Source organism: Aspergillus heteromorphus (assembly GCF_003184545.1).
Source record: "Aspergillus heteromorphus CBS 117.55 chromosome Unknown BO70scaffold_13, whole genome shotgun sequence".
NCBI lineage: Eukaryota > Fungi > Ascomycota > Eurotiomycetes > Eurotiales > Aspergillaceae > Aspergillus > Aspergillus heteromorphus.
The window spans coordinates 50,500-66,645 of NW_020290418.1; the positions used below are offsets into that span (position 1 = coordinate 50,500).

The 16,146-nt window shown below is 50.5% G+C and overlaps 6 protein-coding genes across 6 annotated transcripts; 5 read left to right on the top strand and 1 right to left on the bottom strand.

Annotated features, from left to right (window-relative positions):
• The first annotated feature begins 48 nt into the window (after window positions 1–48).
• BO70DRAFT_315044 (uncharacterized protein) lies at window positions 49–3,495 on the top strand. Its single transcript, XM_025540292.1, has 4 exons — window positions 49–292; window positions 354–1,544; window positions 1,609–2,293; window positions 2,360–3,495. The coding sequence occupies exons 1-4, from the start codon at window positions 190–192 to the stop codon at window positions 3,396–3,398; spliced, it is 3,018 nt and encodes a 1,005-aa protein (XP_025399039.1). The 5' UTR covers window positions 49–189; the 3' UTR covers window positions 3,399–3,495.
• Window positions 3,496–3,744: 249 nt separating this feature from the next.
• Window positions 3,745–4,396, top strand: BO70DRAFT_429315 (copper metallochaperone ATX1). The gene is made up of 2 exons (XM_025548065.1): window positions 3,745–3,850; window positions 3,974–4,396. The coding sequence occupies exons 1-2, from the start codon at window positions 3,763–3,765 to the stop codon at window positions 4,123–4,125; spliced, it is 240 nt and encodes a 79-aa protein (XP_025399040.1). The 5' UTR covers window positions 3,745–3,762; the 3' UTR covers window positions 4,126–4,396.
• Window positions 4,397–4,484: 88 nt separating this feature from the next.
• On the bottom strand, window positions 4,485–7,625 carry BO70DRAFT_315045 (DUF2293 domain-containing protein; the record flags this gene model as incomplete). Its single annotated transcript, XM_025540293.1, has 6 exons — window positions 4,485–4,615; window positions 4,686–6,052; window positions 6,138–6,890; window positions 6,971–7,261; window positions 7,319–7,438; window positions 7,491–7,625. The coding sequence occupies 6 exons, from the start codon at window positions 7,623–7,625 to the stop codon at window positions 4,489–4,491; spliced, it is 2,793 nt and encodes a 930-aa protein (XP_025399041.1). The 3' UTR covers window positions 4,485–4,488.
• An 828-nt stretch (window positions 7,626–8,453) lies between these two features.
• On the top strand, window positions 8,454–9,096 carry BO70DRAFT_362202 (DUF1763-domain-containing protein). The gene has a single exon (XM_025543227.1). The coding sequence runs from the start codon at window positions 8,600–8,602 to the stop codon at window positions 8,909–8,911; it is 312 nt and encodes a 103-aa protein (XP_025399042.1). The 5' UTR covers window positions 8,454–8,599; the 3' UTR covers window positions 8,912–9,096.
• A 530-nt stretch (window positions 9,097–9,626) lies between these two features.
• BO70DRAFT_315049 (RING finger and CHY zinc finger domain-containing protein) lies at window positions 9,627–12,089 on the top strand. Its single transcript, XM_025540294.1, has 3 exons — window positions 9,627–10,951; window positions 11,006–11,370; window positions 11,424–12,089. The coding sequence occupies exons 1-3, from the start codon at window positions 9,710–9,712 to the stop codon at window positions 12,019–12,021; spliced, it is 2,205 nt and encodes a 734-aa protein (XP_025399043.1). The 5' UTR covers window positions 9,627–9,709; the 3' UTR covers window positions 12,022–12,089.
• A 210-nt stretch (window positions 12,090–12,299) lies between these two features.
• BO70DRAFT_371215 (IQ calmodulin-binding motif domain protein) lies at window positions 12,300–16,132 on the top strand (the record flags this gene model as incomplete). Its single annotated transcript, XM_025544788.1, has 2 exons — window positions 12,300–12,310; window positions 13,249–16,132. 2 exons carry the CDS (start codon window positions 12,300–12,302, stop codon window positions 16,130–16,132), a joined length of 2,895 nt encoding a protein of 964 aa, XP_025399044.1.
• Between the last annotated feature and the right edge of the window lie 14 nt (window positions 16,133–16,146).

Below are 16,146 nucleotides of genomic sequence, written 5' to 3' on the forward strand. Positions count from 1 at the left end.
ATTAGATAGTGTCCCAATGAATCTTGGTCTCGTCCTTATAACTACCTTCAGCCATCTTGCGTATGCATGACTGGCTGTCGGAAGCAGCTGTATTCAAGGACACCATCAGGAAATATGATTCAGACGTTGCATCTAAGTGTCTCGATATGCTGGAGCTAGCGCATTTCGCTAGGATCAAAAACATACCTAATGGATGAACCTTCTACGAGTGCTCTACAATACGGGCACTTGGGCAAACCAGTCTATAACACTGAAATCCAGACCTGGGAATTCTCGCGAACACTGGTCCCATGTAAGCGATCCAGGGCAACGACGTCTTTCTCCCAACCATGCAATACTAACCATTTCTTGAGGCCCTCGTATCAAGTATACAGGCGTTACAAAAACTACAATCCCGTCGCCTCTCACTGCGCCACATATCTCGTCCATTGGGAACAAAAGTTCTTTGACTACTGTATACCCCGAGCTTGCCGCTTGTTGGCCTCTTGCCAGAAACGAGACACTGTCTCATTCCATTACGGCCGCATCTGCAATCTGTGACCCTCTAGTTTCTTCTCTATTTGATACAGGTTATGCTGTCGACTTGGAAAACAACGATTCGGGGAACCGTGTGGTACCGATTGCAGTGGTGGCATCAGGAGAGTGCGGGAACACAATCTGCTTGCGGAAATTTGAAGAAGACAATGTAGAAATCCGGCAGAAGACAACAACTTGGATGCGTGTTCCGGCGATTGGACAGTCAGAGAGTGCTAATTGGTCCGCCGGAGGGGCCCCTGTTCGTCAAATATGCTTTGCACGAACGATGGAGGAAAAGGCGACTTGGATGGCTGTTCGTTTGCCTCGTTCAACCACTATCTTTCGACCGGTGTATCATCGAAACCCGGTGCCTATGCTTGTATCTTGCGATGATGGCCGTATAATTCCGAACAGATCCATCCGGTCCCGGCTGGATGCAAATCCATTAGTGGAAATATCGAACATGCAGACTGGAGGCTTTGCACATGCAGACGTGACCTTCAACCCCTGGTATCAGAAACAATTCGCCATTGTTGACAATCGAGGCAACTGGAGCATATGGGAATTATCTGGTCGACACAGACGAAGCAAGGGCAATTGGACAGCTGCGTGTGTTAAATCCGGTTCATTGCCATGGTTCGACTCGGGAGATACTCAAGATATTGACGACCATCCTCGGCATGATGGATGGGCCGCCATTGAATGGGCTGGAGATGTCAATGGATTAATTGTGTCTGACCGGCGTTGTCCAATGCTTTATCGAATACACAATGGGCTGGTCTGGCCATATATGATCGAGCTTGGCTTGAAAAAATCGGAGTGGATTCTAGATGTCAAGAGGAGTCTTTACGATGTGTCGCAAGTATTCATACTGACAACAAGTCGGATCTTCTGGTTGGAGGTCGCTTCTATTTCTGAACCGGCAAATAGTGACACAAGAACTCCTCTATACCCCCGTCTGAGCTGGCGCCATTTTCGGGATCCCGAGGACGTAACATTACGACTAACTCATTTGCTTGTGCATGAAGGTATATTATTGAGTGCCACAGCCCATTTGAAATACTTCACATCTCTTACTGACAGTCTCGCCAGACTTCTACCTTATCCTGTACTCAAGACTCACTCGTCTCACACTGGTTTTTCAATGTCCTCCTGCGCACAAGGATCACACGAAGACGATATCAACCCCTGATCCGTTTGTGTTGAATATTCCGTTGTCATCCGATGATGCCACCGAAATCCAACTCCTTTCCAGTAGCACGCAATTTTCAGCGCTTGCCTTCAAGGAGATCAGGCACTTGCCGTCGCCCATCGGTAAAAAGTATTATGATCCATCTGCAAGACTCATCAAGGCTTTTGTCGTTGATTCAAGTCTGGCTGTTCGCGAGGCGATTTTTGCAGGTCTCTCATCTAAAGGCGCCTCAGATGAGTCCCCTCCAAGAGATGTCCTATGGGCAAAGAAAAAACATGCCGTAGTGCAGCGAATGCAGCTGGCTCGCTCTCAGGATGAATTCATTGTCGATGACTGGGACGAATGTGTTTTGGGCCCAGGCATATTCCCTGCCCCAGATGCTGGAATATCCGGTGTAACTACGCTCGCTATCCCACAGTGGACCATTGATTATACTGAAGTGTACGCGGCTGCGATTGGTACGTTAACGTTATTACGTAGGGAAGGGAGCGCAGGCCCCGATAGGAGTTTCCGGGAAGCCATGAAAGAGCTTGAGGAGATAGCTTTTGGAACTGCGGCCAATGGCCGGCCTACAAGTCAAACATGGTGAGTATTTGTTATAAGTTGATACGAAATCACCATTGCGTTCAGTCACCATCTGATTTTTTCCAGGCTCGAGATCCTTGGTAGCAGTCCTTTGTTAGAGGATATCGACCAGAACGCCCGCGAATTTCAAAGCCTACTTTCTAGAATCTTGAATGATCACTCAAGCATCCTCAACGAAACCCAACTTGAGAACCGGCGATATAATCATGCCAGCACGCATCTCGCTGAACCGACCAATTCCACGGAGGGCTTCTCGAAAATGGATCTAATAGCAACTTATGACCGGTTGGTCAACGACTGGTTGACTACTATGCCCTACGATATTCCTGGGCGTACAAGAATTATGAAGGAGAAAGTCATTCGCACTGTTGCTGGGGATTTGATTTTGGCGCAAGTAAGTATCAAGGTACAGCAGGCCCATGGTCTTGAAAAGGTGGGCTTTGGCTCGCGGACAAGCCCCGAGGCCGTTCTGTCATCCTTAGTTACTACCGCAAATGACCCCATGGGTGCTTCGGACTCTGATGTTGCGAGACACGAGTCTTTACCAGTGGCGTTACTAAGCGATAGTGGCATAGATATTCGGACTAGCGGCGCAATACCTAGAAATGCCGTGTGGCACAAGCAACAGGGGATTCATGACCAAGGCGACAAGAAACCTTCATATGCCAGTCTTTCCGCTTTTGCATCCTTCAGCAACGAGTGGGCATTGCCTCAAAATACGGAGAGCGTGCTTCACCACTGGCACCCAGGAGCTGATCCAGGTGGCTATAACTGGCAAAGGACGGTACAAACCCAAGAAACGGAGGAACCGCAACCAGCACCCAACGTCACCCCTCCAAGACGCCGGTCTCTCAAGAAAACACCTTCGTCACAAGGAGTGTCCGCACCTCTCCCGATGTCTTCTGCTGCCTCTGTTATGTCTGACGTACGGGGATGGGGAAGCCAGCCTGATAACGAGAGGCCCGCCATTAGATCCCAGACCAGCCAAGCTGTGGACGAAGATGTCCCGATGACACAGGTCGAGCGTGGTATATTCGGAGGTCGAGAAGCTGTACGAAAGAGCGTGGTAAAGGGAAGGAAGAAGAAGCGGGCAGCTGGGTTTTAAGTTGGAATGGTACGTAGAAGAAGAATTTTAGAAGGGGCTGTTGCCACCTACTAGTACTACCTGATATATAATAGGGATAAATAACAGTAGAAAATTGGTGTTGTAACTGAGTCTACGGAGTACTCAATACCAGTAGATGTAATATTAGTGGTATTTCTATTGAAAGCTGAAACAACCGCTGACCTGACCCACCCATTGATTCTCCCCCAACCCCGCCGCCATTCTCGTAATACAATCAATAACAATCGATTATAATCCTTATATCTAGTCCCTAGTCGCGTCTGCAAGTCTGCAAGTCTGCAACTTTCACTGTTGTCCCTGTACACATAGCCTCCCCGTCTTGGATATTTCGCTGCTTTTCACCATGTCAGACCATCAATACAAATTCAATGTCACCATGAGCTGCGGGGGTTGCTCTGGTGCCGTGGAACGAGTCCTCAAGAAGTTAAATGGTGTGTCTGAGTTCCCTTTCCTGTCTAGCAATCTCTCTTGCCTTACAGAGTAAAATCAGACAGTGTTTGATTCTGTGACCGTCCTCCAAGGGAGTGTTGAGGCTAACCCTTCCCCTACCACAGGTGTCAAGTCCTTTGATGTGAATTTGGAGTCTCAGACCGCCCTTGTGGTGGCTGACGAGACTTTACCCTATGAAACAGTGTTGGCAACGATCAAGAAGACTGGGAAAGGAGTTAATAGTGGGGAGGCTGATGGTGTCGCTCGGGAAGTCTGAGGGGTGTGCACAGGAGTGGTGCATATCAAGCGACTCAGCAGCCTTCTAAACCCAGCCCGGCTTCTGCTGCTGCTTTCTGGCATTTTATTTTGTCAACCGTGCAAGAAAACCCTGCAGATCTTGTTTTTCATGCAGATGGCAGCCTTGCCCATTTACTTTGGTTAGGGACATGATTAAGGGCATTCATTAGACCAGGCTTTGATGTGCACAAGGTAGTTCAGAATAATTACATAAGAAGTATTGCACTTGTCATATTCACTGTTGACATGTGATTTGGTATTACATCCATTGACCCAATGCCACTACGTACAGTGATGTACATGCGGGCATTTACAAAACAAACAGGTTGGGTAGTCATTGACTTCAGTCAACAATGACAACAGCCCGACCCTCAGGAACTGAATACTGTGTCCGATTCACTTGTCTGACATATGTGGGATAACATTGATCCCCTGTCCCCGATCCTTGTTGTTGACACTCAGAGGCTTGCCTGTCATGGTTGGGGGCGATTAGCAGCCATAAGATCGGGCCGGGGGGTTAGACAGCTTCAAGGGCCATACCATGAAAAGTCCATGGTGCCTCCGCCATATCTATCGTAATACTGGGCTGTAGAAGATGGGTTGATCTCTCTGACAGTCTGATATCCTTGACTCTGATCTAATGCCGCTGCAAAATCCTGGGCAGTAATTTCCGCCCGCGAATCTAGACAAACAGGGCCAGATGGTCTTGATTCCATACTACCAGATATGTTACACTGATAGGACTCGGTTTGCACGGTAACCCCAACTGGTTGAGGGCGGGTTCCCATAGAACGGTTTGGCGTCTGAAGCTGATGCTGCGCTGTATATTCCAGTGGGATTCGATCATCATAATCAACAGCACGAACAAAGTCTTCTGCATAATGTCTTTTCGGAGACCGCGCGTGTGAAGCAGGGGTGCGACCATAAATCCTGCTACTCCATATGGACTCTTGTGACTCTGGACCCTGAACCGGCCTCAAATTTCGAATATTGTATCCGGGAATTTCACGATAGACACGCCGTTCTTCCAAGGCGGAGTGCCGTACAGGAACAAGCCTTTCGGAAGCATTATCCTTATAAATGGCATACCTATTGCCTGGAAAGATGTGAGGCTGCCCTGGAGACCAGCGGCGGGCGGGAAATTCAGAAGAGAGTAAGTGAGATGTTTGGTTGTCCAACTTCTTTACCGGCACTTGATGCTGTGCTGCCTCGGTATTCAAGCCAATATTTGCGGTAACAGCAGAGGACTGGGACCGTCCTGGATGATTCTCAGGGGTATTTAAGGCCCCAAATGGCGCAACGTACCCCCTACGGACATAGGTTTCATCCAAGGCCGAAGAACTGCCCCATGGAACATATCCAGCAGCATTGTGAAACCAGCCAGCTCTGTGAGGAACAACAGTGCTGGCAGAATTATCCTTGGAGTAGGTGTAATCTGCTCCAACAGGTTCATAATGAGCCGTACGCCTCCGTTTGGCAGCTTGATCTCGAGCCGACTTTTGCAAATCTTGATGCGACGCCTCCCGGTGAGCTAGATGATGGGGCGTCACTGAACGGATGGAGAACGTCCCAGACATCCTTTTGGTAAGATGATCCAATTGACCACTGTCGGAGCGCCGGATTTCCACGGGCAAAGGTGCCTCAATAGAGGGAAATGCATGATCCTGTGACTGCACAGTGCTTCTGTGTTGTGATGGGGCCAAAGGTAAAGTTGGGTCTCCAGTCTGGGTCATTTCATAAACTTCTCTAGGGCCACTAACGAACACAGGAGCATTGGGCGAGTCATCTCGCTGGAATGTACGCCTCTTTGGTGGAGCAGCTTGTGTTCGGTCCAAGGGGATCACATTTGACAGAAGAATATCTCTCCTGTCAATAGACAATTCAGCCCCCCGATTTAATTCGTATGACTCGTTCAAAGTTAGCTTGGGGTCACTATGGTTAGAGATCAAAAAGCACAATCATGGTGGGTAAAATGTGCCCCTGGGAACTTACATGACGATCCACTACAGAAGTTAGAATGGGTCTACCTGCTCCAGCGCCAAAAGGGCCTGTATTAGACGCAGCCAGGGGTGCAAGTGAAACACAAGGATGGTCTATGGCAGGGTATAAGGCGGGTCCTTCTTGCCCAACGTTTTCCTGCAACGGCTGCCGAGTAACTACTGGCCTCCGGCTATCAGTAGACCCATCGTGTAATCTGCGTTGGTCAGCCTCATTTGCCATATGTCTATATCGATTGATCGCACGATCCCAAGCTTGGTATCTGCTGAAACCACGGCGGTCAATTTTGTTCGTCCGGGGCGCTTCTGGGATGAAACGAAAGCCCGGTGGAGCTTCATCATCTGATATATCTGATTGGACCTCACGAAGAATAGGGTTAGCATAATTGAGCTGCTTTGTTTGCAACTCGTCAGCCCGAGGGTTGCTGGAGACCACCATTACACTGCGGTCTCGGTCGACTGAGGCGGGGGCCTCTCCCTCGGTATCACTATCTTCTTCATCATCGGATATGACAATGACCTCACGGAATACGTCTTCCAAGACCGTCCTTCCATTTTCATCGTCTCCTCTCCATTCCACCAACTTTGCTAGAGTAGGCTCCTCGACTAGGCTTCTAGCCTCGTGGAATGATGTCGCCTTCAGAAGACGATCGTAGTCCGTGTAGATATGGCGAATATGGGCTACCACCGCTAACTGGGCCCGACGAGCTAGAGGCAGCTCAACTGCCGTGCCTACTTTTCGCTGGCCCTTAATCTAGGTTCAGTATCTATCAAATGGTTTGCTTCGCCTTATTTCCCTCCACCTCGATGGTTAAGCCCTACACGTACCTTTTGGAAAGCAGTCTTGATGATTTGATTCAAATCATTATCTGGCATGTTAGGGAAAAGATCTTTCAGAACGTCTCTTGCTTCTGTATTGATGGTAGTCTGGGAAACTTCCGAATTAGCACGCCTGCGGCTGGCTATACTGCCAACACTTTGGAATGGCACCGCTTTTCCTGCTGCAGTGAGATAAAGACCCATGTCCATACACACTGTGGCAACGGCAGTGCTTGGAAAGTGGTACCCAATTCGATGGACATGTTGTGAGAGGTTGTGGGTGTGCATATGTGGTGTTGTCTAGCAGGGGATATTAGAGACATGAACGTCCAGAAATGGGCATGGCCGTCGGCCTACCGTGACTGCAAACACCTTCCAACCATCTTTCCGACACAATTCCTTACAAGCTGTTGTAAGCTGAGGATTACCAGCAGGGATGAAGGTGTAGCCAGGGGGCGCTTTTGCTTCAAATGATATCTGTCTTCTTCGTCAAGAGTGCTCACGGGAGACTAGCAGCACAAGAACATACAACACTGCGAAGCTTCTTCTTCTCTTGCGTGATAGACTCCAGAATCACTTTATGCTTTCGGGTGTTCCTCCTGATGGCCCTGCTTGGCGCATGTCTGGCAAGAACTGAAACAGCTTTCCTCGATACTCGGGCCATGCTGATGAGGTAGGTAGGTAGGGCCTTCCCAAGTAACTACATAAAACAAGTCTTCATTTTACCGGTACCATTTCCGATACGCGCTGCATAAAGAGAAGAGGAGCCAGGAAACGGCCATTCACCGAGCGAAGCAGAGAGGGCCGTATTCAATAGCAGCAGCAGCAGAAGTAGTAAGTAGTAGTGTATGAAGCTGTCCGTCAGGCAGGAGCCAGTTAGTAAGCCACATAGGTCTAACTAACTACACAAGCAGCCGTGAGCCGTGAGCCGTGAGCATGGATGGACAGATCAGTCACAGTTCCAGCGGAGTCAAATGAACTGAACAGGACAGCACAGAGTACTCTGTCTGATACAGCCGATGTTTCAGCTCTCTCCAGACACACTCACCCCGATAGAGGGGTTAGGAAGGAGCTTTGAGGAGGCCACAATATTAGCAAGTAGGCGGATGACGCTGACCCCCGACCGTAGTAGATAGAGGTGGGTGCTGATTGCAGCAACAGCAGCGGTTCGGAGCAGTAGCAGCAGCAGCTCTTCTTCTTCTTCTTCTTCTTCTTCTTCTTCTTCTTCTTCTTCTTCTTCTTCTTGTTGTTGTTATTGTTCTTGTGCCGCTGCTGCTGCTGTAGTAGTAGCAGCAGCAGAAAAAGTGTGGTGATGGTATACAAAGGAGCAAGGGCGAAGGGTAAGAAAGAAGGAGAAGACTGAGGGGCGCAACCGAACATTTGCGGCCTAAAGCGTGGGCACTGAAGGGGCATACCCAATCAGGCTAGCGTGAACCTCTCAGTCATCCATCACCTAAAATATTCGACTGGATCGCAGCCGGCTTGTGAATAACACCGAATAAATATTGCACCATATCGCACCGGCCACCGCCTCTAGTCCAGGCGGGTATGTGTCTGTCCTTGTGGCCGAATTGAATCTGAAAAAGACGCTGTAATGACTTGCCTCCCTTCTCCTGAGTTCCTCCACCTCCCACCAATATGAGATCGGCGTCAGCTCTGAAGCCTGCGGCAGATCCGAAGATGGTCATCAATGCCTATCGTCACCTGTACCGTCAAGGGTTAAAGGCAGTCAATTATTCCACTCCAGCGCGGCATGTTCTTCAGAACACTCTGCGGTCTTCCTTTCGCTCATCTTCACTGGAGGAATTGAATCCACAGCGCATAGCCAATACCCTCCGCTTCCTCCAGCGAGCTGCCGATGTTGCAGGTCTGGAACACAAGATTGTCAGAAATCTGATGGTGATAAAATACTGGGAGCAGCCTCACGTGAGGAAGGACTATCGCATGTAGGTTGTCATGAGTTGGGGGATTTGGGATTTTCACTGTTCTAACCTCAACTCAGTCTGCGAGGATTGGGACTCGATCAAAAAGATCCTGCTCTGATGCAGGACGCGATTCGACAGTTTAATCTGACACTATCACTCCTTAATGATAGCCTAGAAATCTGCTTGAGGTAGTAGTCATGCAATCAATAATGGTCTGGTTACGATCTTCGAGGGACTACTAGTAGAATCATCAGCGGTATAATCTACGTAGTGATCCACGCTTCGTAGACAGCAATTAAACCTGATTCCAGTAGGTTGTACTCCGTAGACCAGTTAGTACGGGGCAGCGCGATCGCATAATATGAGAGTACTAGTACCTTTCACTTGCGGCAAGTTCCATTGTAGAGTGCGGAGTATTTGAGTACACCCCTTGCCTGCATTCGGTGGGATGCAGGTAGGTAGTATCGTTATAATTATCCTCAAAACGGGCATCATCCGACATTCGTTTCTTGATAGTACATATCTGTTTACCCACCTACTAGTTAGGTACAGGTCCCTCCTACTACTACTGTACATACCTAGTAAGTAGGCAAGTAAACTAGATAGTAGTAGTATTGTCAAGTAGTGGCGATCGGCGAATCAACGACCGGGCCGGGCCAATGTCACATGTTCGAAGTATTCCGGAGTCCTTGTCAGGCTTCATGCCAGCGAAGTGCTTCGCGTCCCTACCTTCTTGCCTTCAACCATTTCCCCGAACCTTCTTCCGGCTCCCATTGGCTTCCAGCGAGCTTCCATCCACGTCTTATGCTGCTACCGGCCCTCCATGAGTGGGCTTATTTCTTCTTTCTTCATTGAACCCGTCGTTCGGCAAGCCCGTCGCCTCTCGCAGCAGACAAACACCCCGTTGTCTTCCCACGATCAAGCCGAAACTCCCACCAGCACCTGGGACAATGACCACCCAGACAGCTCTTATAGACAAGAGGCGGATAACAGGGTCGTGTCAGAACCAGAGCCAGAACCAGAGAAACAAGCTAGATCCCCATCGCACGGCGGGTATGCGGGATCCGACCATGGCCGCACCATCTCGCCGACGATAGACTCGACCAGACCACATACTAGAGCGGAACACTGTCCACCCGCAAACTCGCCTGTAGACATGGCAGATGGCTCCCCGCGGCCGCTTTTTGTGTCGCACAATATGCACAGAAGGACTTCAACTTCATCACCTGGCCGGCTTGCCTCGGCCTCCTTCCCCACACAAGATGTCGCTCGGGGGACAAGCTGGGACGGACATAGTGCGGGGCAGCATCTGAACAACCGGGCTGAGGTGAATGAGACTGGGGTTCCTCTCTCTTTGCCAGAAGATGATGGAATGGGCGCTTTGAGGAAAAGGATTCATGCCATCAGAGACCTAGGGTCCAGTAGTACAGACCAGGCACGCATGATTCACGCGTTGATGACAGAAAACTATAACGCTTATCAAATGGATTTAGGGGATCAATTCTTTCCCAGGAGCCCATCACCTACTCAAAGTCCAAGACAAATGGTCAGCCCCAGTCATTGGAGTGTCCGGTCGGGCGATCTATCGCCTGCTTCCCCAGTCTCTACGCCCTCCAACCCCCCCCGTATAAATTACCCACTTACAGCTGAAGACCTACTACCGACATATGCACCACGAGTAGACCCAGAGTCACCCCTTGGTGAGACAGAGGACATGGACAGTGAAGAACTCGAGGAAGCTTTCCTAGGCTGTCACCATTATAAGAGAAACGTGAAGTTGCAGTGTTATACATGCAAGAAATGGTACACGTGCAGATTCTGCCACGATGAGATTGAAGATCATCACCTCGATCGACCAAAGACAGAGAATATGCTCTGCATGTTATGTGGACAAGCGCAGCCCGCGGCACAGCAGTGCGGACACTGTGGTGAGCGGGCAGCGCAGTATTATTGCCATGTCTGCAAACTCTGGGACAACGACTCGAACAAGAGTATCTATCACTGCAATGACTGCGGTATCTGCCGCATAGGCCAAGGGCTAGGGAAGGACTTCTTCCACTGTAAGGTGAGCACAGACTGACGTGAAATTGACAAAAGTTGTTTGCTAACACATATCTAGACGTGCAGTGTCTGCCTCCCGATTTCTATTGAGAACACTCATCGATGTATTGAGCGTTCCACACAATGTGATTGTCCAATTTGCGGAGATTATATGTTCACCTCTCCAGAAACTGTGGTCTTTATGAGGTGTGGACACAGTATTCACCAAAGATGTTTATCCGAATACGCAAAGAATTCGTATCGCTGCCCACTTTGTAGCAAGACGATTACAAACATGGAGTCCACATTCCGGAATTTGGATCGGACCATTGAAAGTCAGCCTATGCCGGCTGAGTTCAAAGACACAAGGGCACTCATTTATTGCAACGATTGTGGTGTTAAATCCATTGTGAAGTATCACTGGTTGGGCTTTCGATGTGATATGTGGGTATTCTCCTAATGCGGCCCGAAAGACTGGCATGCTGACTAGATCTCAGGTGCGAATCATACAATACCGCGCAGATTCGGCTCCTCCACAGAGATTCACTGGATTCTCCAGCACCTGATGTTGACCTTGAGGATATCCAACCCTCCAGAGCCAGGTCGTCCTCTCACGGTGCGGATGAAAGTGCGTCGTCAACCTTGGCATCGTTGCGCATTGACACGAGCTCGGTCCTGGGGACAGACCCGGCTCCTCGGGGTACTGCTCCTTTGTCTGCTGAAGCAGGTGGCCAATTCTCGTCATACAACCTGACTCGTGGTCGTGCTGTGTCCCCTGTGATCAGCAACTATTTCGGTATCCCGCCCGACCGTGACTCCGAAAGATCGAGATCAACCTCCTTCTTTGGCGGCTTTTCGTTCCGAGGCAGTGGAAACGAAGACGGCGGCGAACTTCGTTTATGGGGCACCAAACTCAAGTACACCTATGGCTTTCTCGGGCAGGAATCAGAGTCCGTTGATGGGGCATCCGATGCTGATGCTGGAGAGGTGGGTGAGGGTGAAATCTCAGGGGATAGTGAATCTAACAACGGCAGCGAGGACGACGAGGACGACGATGAAGGCCCTGAGCGCATCAACATCGTGGGCCATCGATGAATGTTCTTAGATAACTACGTACAGGCGCTCCTCGTGAGCCCCCCGCTAACTTTGCAATGCTAATATAGACGCGAGTCCCTGGGTTTTGCCTTTTGGGGCCATTCGGGGACTAGGTGATGACAACTATGATGGCAGAAGCTGGCAGGCCCAACTGAAGATGCCTCATATGATATATTGATGCTTGGGTGTGCTTATATGGGCGTTCGGTGTTGAGCATGAGGGAACAAAATCACTATCATCATAATCGAACCCCCGTATTATTGTTTTACTGTACAACCATGGTGTCTGAGTGTGGTGTACCCTGGTACTAGACATGGAGGATGCGCAATGCCCTTCGGTAGCTGGGTAAGGGCATGGTAGATGAATTGTGGATAGGAAGCACAATCAAATATGATTTACATGGCATTAACTCCCTAGTAGGTATCTATAGGACAGAGTACGGCGGACCGCTTGTGTATGGCCAGGAGAAGACGGCAGGAATGCCGATCTGCTTAGCTAAGCCATCTGGATGCGGCTTCCATTGCCTTCCTTGGAGCGGCGCTGATGATGACAACGAAGGATGCGCCCGATCCGTGATGCTTGGAATGCATGCGTGATCCATCTGTCTATCATTAATCATGAGTTCATCCTCTTGCTTACTATTCTTATTCTAGCACCTCTCCCGCCTCCTTTATTTTACATTCCTTTTGTATCCCCACTTTCCATTCGCTCTGGGTACAATTTGCACTGACACTACTCATCTACCTACCTATCTACTCACTATCACTACTCAACACTCACTATCTCCTCTACTCTACTTTGTATTCCCCCGTGCGCTAATCTCCCCCTCCGAAACAAATCACAGATCTCTCCGGGGCATGCCCCCCAACTTTGAACCTTCAGACCTACTTGAGACACTTTTCTGGGTTCCCCCAGTCTTCAGTTGTTTTTGCGGACACAGAAACTGCGACGCGGTGTCTTTCAAGCAACCACCCTCCGCCCCCCCCTGTTCATCTATCACGGACCTGAATCACTCTATATATCCCAAATTATACAACAGTAAATCGACACCCCCCCCCCACCCCCCGCCCGGCTTCCCGATAAGCTTCCTACATTTGCATGCCGGAACATTCATCTTCGGCAGAATATGATCCACCGCAACTCAGACTTTGAGGTCCAACTCTCGGATACTGGTCCCACAGCTGTATCTGAACCTCCGAATAAGTCAGATGTGGAAATGTCATCCAGTGAACCAACTCTCCCTCTAAGCTTACCTGCCCATCTCGCCGCTCGCTTTGCCCGGAAGCCAAGTGTAGTCCGACGCTCGGCAGCCTCGTCTCGCCGGAGCTCGATTTCGTCGCTCCATTCACAGCACTCGAACGCGCCATCTCACGGTGCATCTCCCACTGATCACATAGCGCAGCATCTCCGGCGGACTTCCATCCTCGAAAGCCGGAAGGCGAGGCTTGCAGATCGCGCATTACATGCTGAAAAGGTGAGATTGCGTGCCGCCCTCGCAAAAGCTGCTACGCGAAACTTGCAGCGAGAGGAACGTGCCTTGGCTGCTCAGCAAGCCCGCGAACGGTTATTAGCCGAGATCACCGCCAAGTGCGAGGAGGAAGTCCGCCGTGCGAAGAAGAAGGCCGAAGACAATCGAGAAAGAAAAGCTGCTGAACACGCTCGGCTTCGTTTGGAGATCGCAGAGAAGTTTGCCGAAGCGGAGAAGAGGCGAATGCTATATCAGCAGAGTCACCGGCGCCACCGCAAAGCTAGCCTACCTATCGCCGAAGAGAAGAAAATGACTAGAGCCGTAACAAGATTGCTCACGCAGGATGCGGCTGCCAAAACAATTCAAAGAGCGTGGAGGGCATACTACGCGAGGATGGTCATGCGACAGTTCCTGGCTCATGTCCTGACAATTGATCGTATTGGTAACATGGTATTTGAGGATGTTGGCGCCCTGCTCTCAGAGGATGAAGTGTTAGAAGCAACTGCTAAAGTTCTCAGACTCTGCGGGCTGCACGACATGGAGAGTGACACCATGAGTGGTCGGGGTGCTGTGCGAACCTTTCTCAGCAGCTACCTGATTGTCACGCACCCTAAAGAGGCTCTAAGCAGTAACGGCGAACAAGAACAGGACTTGATTGCCAAAGCTCGGGAGCTTCTGATGGCGTTCGAGCAAGTCACGCCGCTACTATCCTCCGACTGCTGCTCACCACAGTCCATCTCGACGGAGCTCCAGGCCCTGTGTGAGGCATATAATGTATTTTTCTCTGCATTCCACGCATGGAAAACGCATGACTCTAGCGTTTTGATAGAGATCATGCTGGCCCAGTTTATCGAGCTGGAGCTGATCTGGCAGACGGTCAAAAATGACCGCACTGGTGGTGTGGCCGACGATTATCATCAAGGTATCAGACAGAACCAAATTCTCCTCCTTGCCAGGCTCAAGCGCCTGGCGGGGTCCGACAAAGCGATGCAGATGGTGCGTGATGCCCTGAAAAAGGCTAAGCGTGAGAAGAAGCGTATCACTCTCAAGCAGGCTATCCCACGTTCGGCGGAAGTCGCGCGCTCCTCGACTGAAGCTCTCACTGAGAGTGTTGCATCGCCTATCAGTGAAACTTTTAGCAATGTGGACAATGGAATCCTTCATGAACTAGAAAAGCAACGCGTATCTCCGCATGAACGGTTCACTCGGATCCTTACTGCACTCCCGGAAAACCGGTCGCTGGTACATGAGCTCCTTATCAATAAGGAGTTCAAGATTGACGAGAATGAGTATACGGAACCCCGCAAACGGATCATGCGGCATATGTGTGAAATGATGCGAAGAGATGTGGATGCCGGCATGGGGGCGAACTGGACAGTGGCCATGGCCACTGTGATCCAGGATCGATTACTGCGCTCGCTTCGGCCTGGGAACTCACTTTACGTGCTTATTAGTGAAGTGCTTGATCCCAAGTTGATCGAGACTCAATGCAAAGCCGGCGCTTTTTCCTACGGCAGTTTCTTCGAGTTCATGAACACGATTCTGCCAAGGCTCTGCGCTCCTTATCGGGATCCCGTGGTCAAAGACTTTGTTGAGGATACGTCGGGGGACGCAATTGATCGCCTAGCAAGACTTATGGGGATCATTGATCTCCTTTCTCTTGACCACACGAATTTCATGATCCAGGTGGCGGCTCCGCAACTCATCCAGGAGGCACCCGGATATGAGCAGAGAACCTTCACAAAGGCCCTTCAGGATGGGTCGCTGGGCTTGGGGAAGAGTCGGCTCTTCTGGCGGACGTACCGAAAGGTTCTCGCGGATGAGATGAGAAAGCGAGATCCAGAAAACGCCAACGGTGAGCCGCAGCCGCCAGCAGCAAAGGTCTACGCACAGGGACTCGTAGATCTTGTGCTGAGCAATGCAGCAGTCTCTGACGACTTGATCCCCGAAACACTTGAATTAGATCGGCAGCGTCTCGGGCGGCTGCATGCACATGCATTCAGGATCGTTGCTACGGCGTCCATTCTCTTGACTGCCAAGAATCTTCTCAAGCGGGATGTGAGGTCCCAGTGGAAGGCTGAAGCGGACCGAATCCTATCGTTGGACTTCAACGAGATCCAGCCCGATCGAGTCCAGTCAATCCTAGAATCTACACACCCAATGCCACCCAGCGCTAGCGCCCAATTGGCGGCGACCATCCGACGAGTCTTAGCACCAGTGGGCACGGCCTGCGCTACAGCTTCTCATGCAGGGACGACCTTGACAGCGCTTGAGATTCAAACGGACGCACCCAATGCGCCACCGTCATCCCTCTGTTCCGCGTCGGAACCCGCAAATTCTGCCGGCTCTAGCGGGGATGGCAGAAGTGCCACCGGCTTTACAGATCCCGTCGCACGGTTGATCCTAGCGCGCCTACGGGCTCACGTTCTCTCCCGCCTGAGTGCGTCGAGCGCCAGCGAAAGGGTGCGAGCAACCAGCACTGCTAGCCAAAGCCTGGCTGGGGCGGGCATGCCTGAATTTGTCACGGAAGTTGGGCAATTGACAGACGAACTGGATAAGATTCGCGAGGTGGACTGGGTTTGCCATGGCATGTTTTACGACCAGATCCTCGCCGAGAGGCTCTGCTCTGTGCCTGAGGCATGATTGCTTCTCTTGTT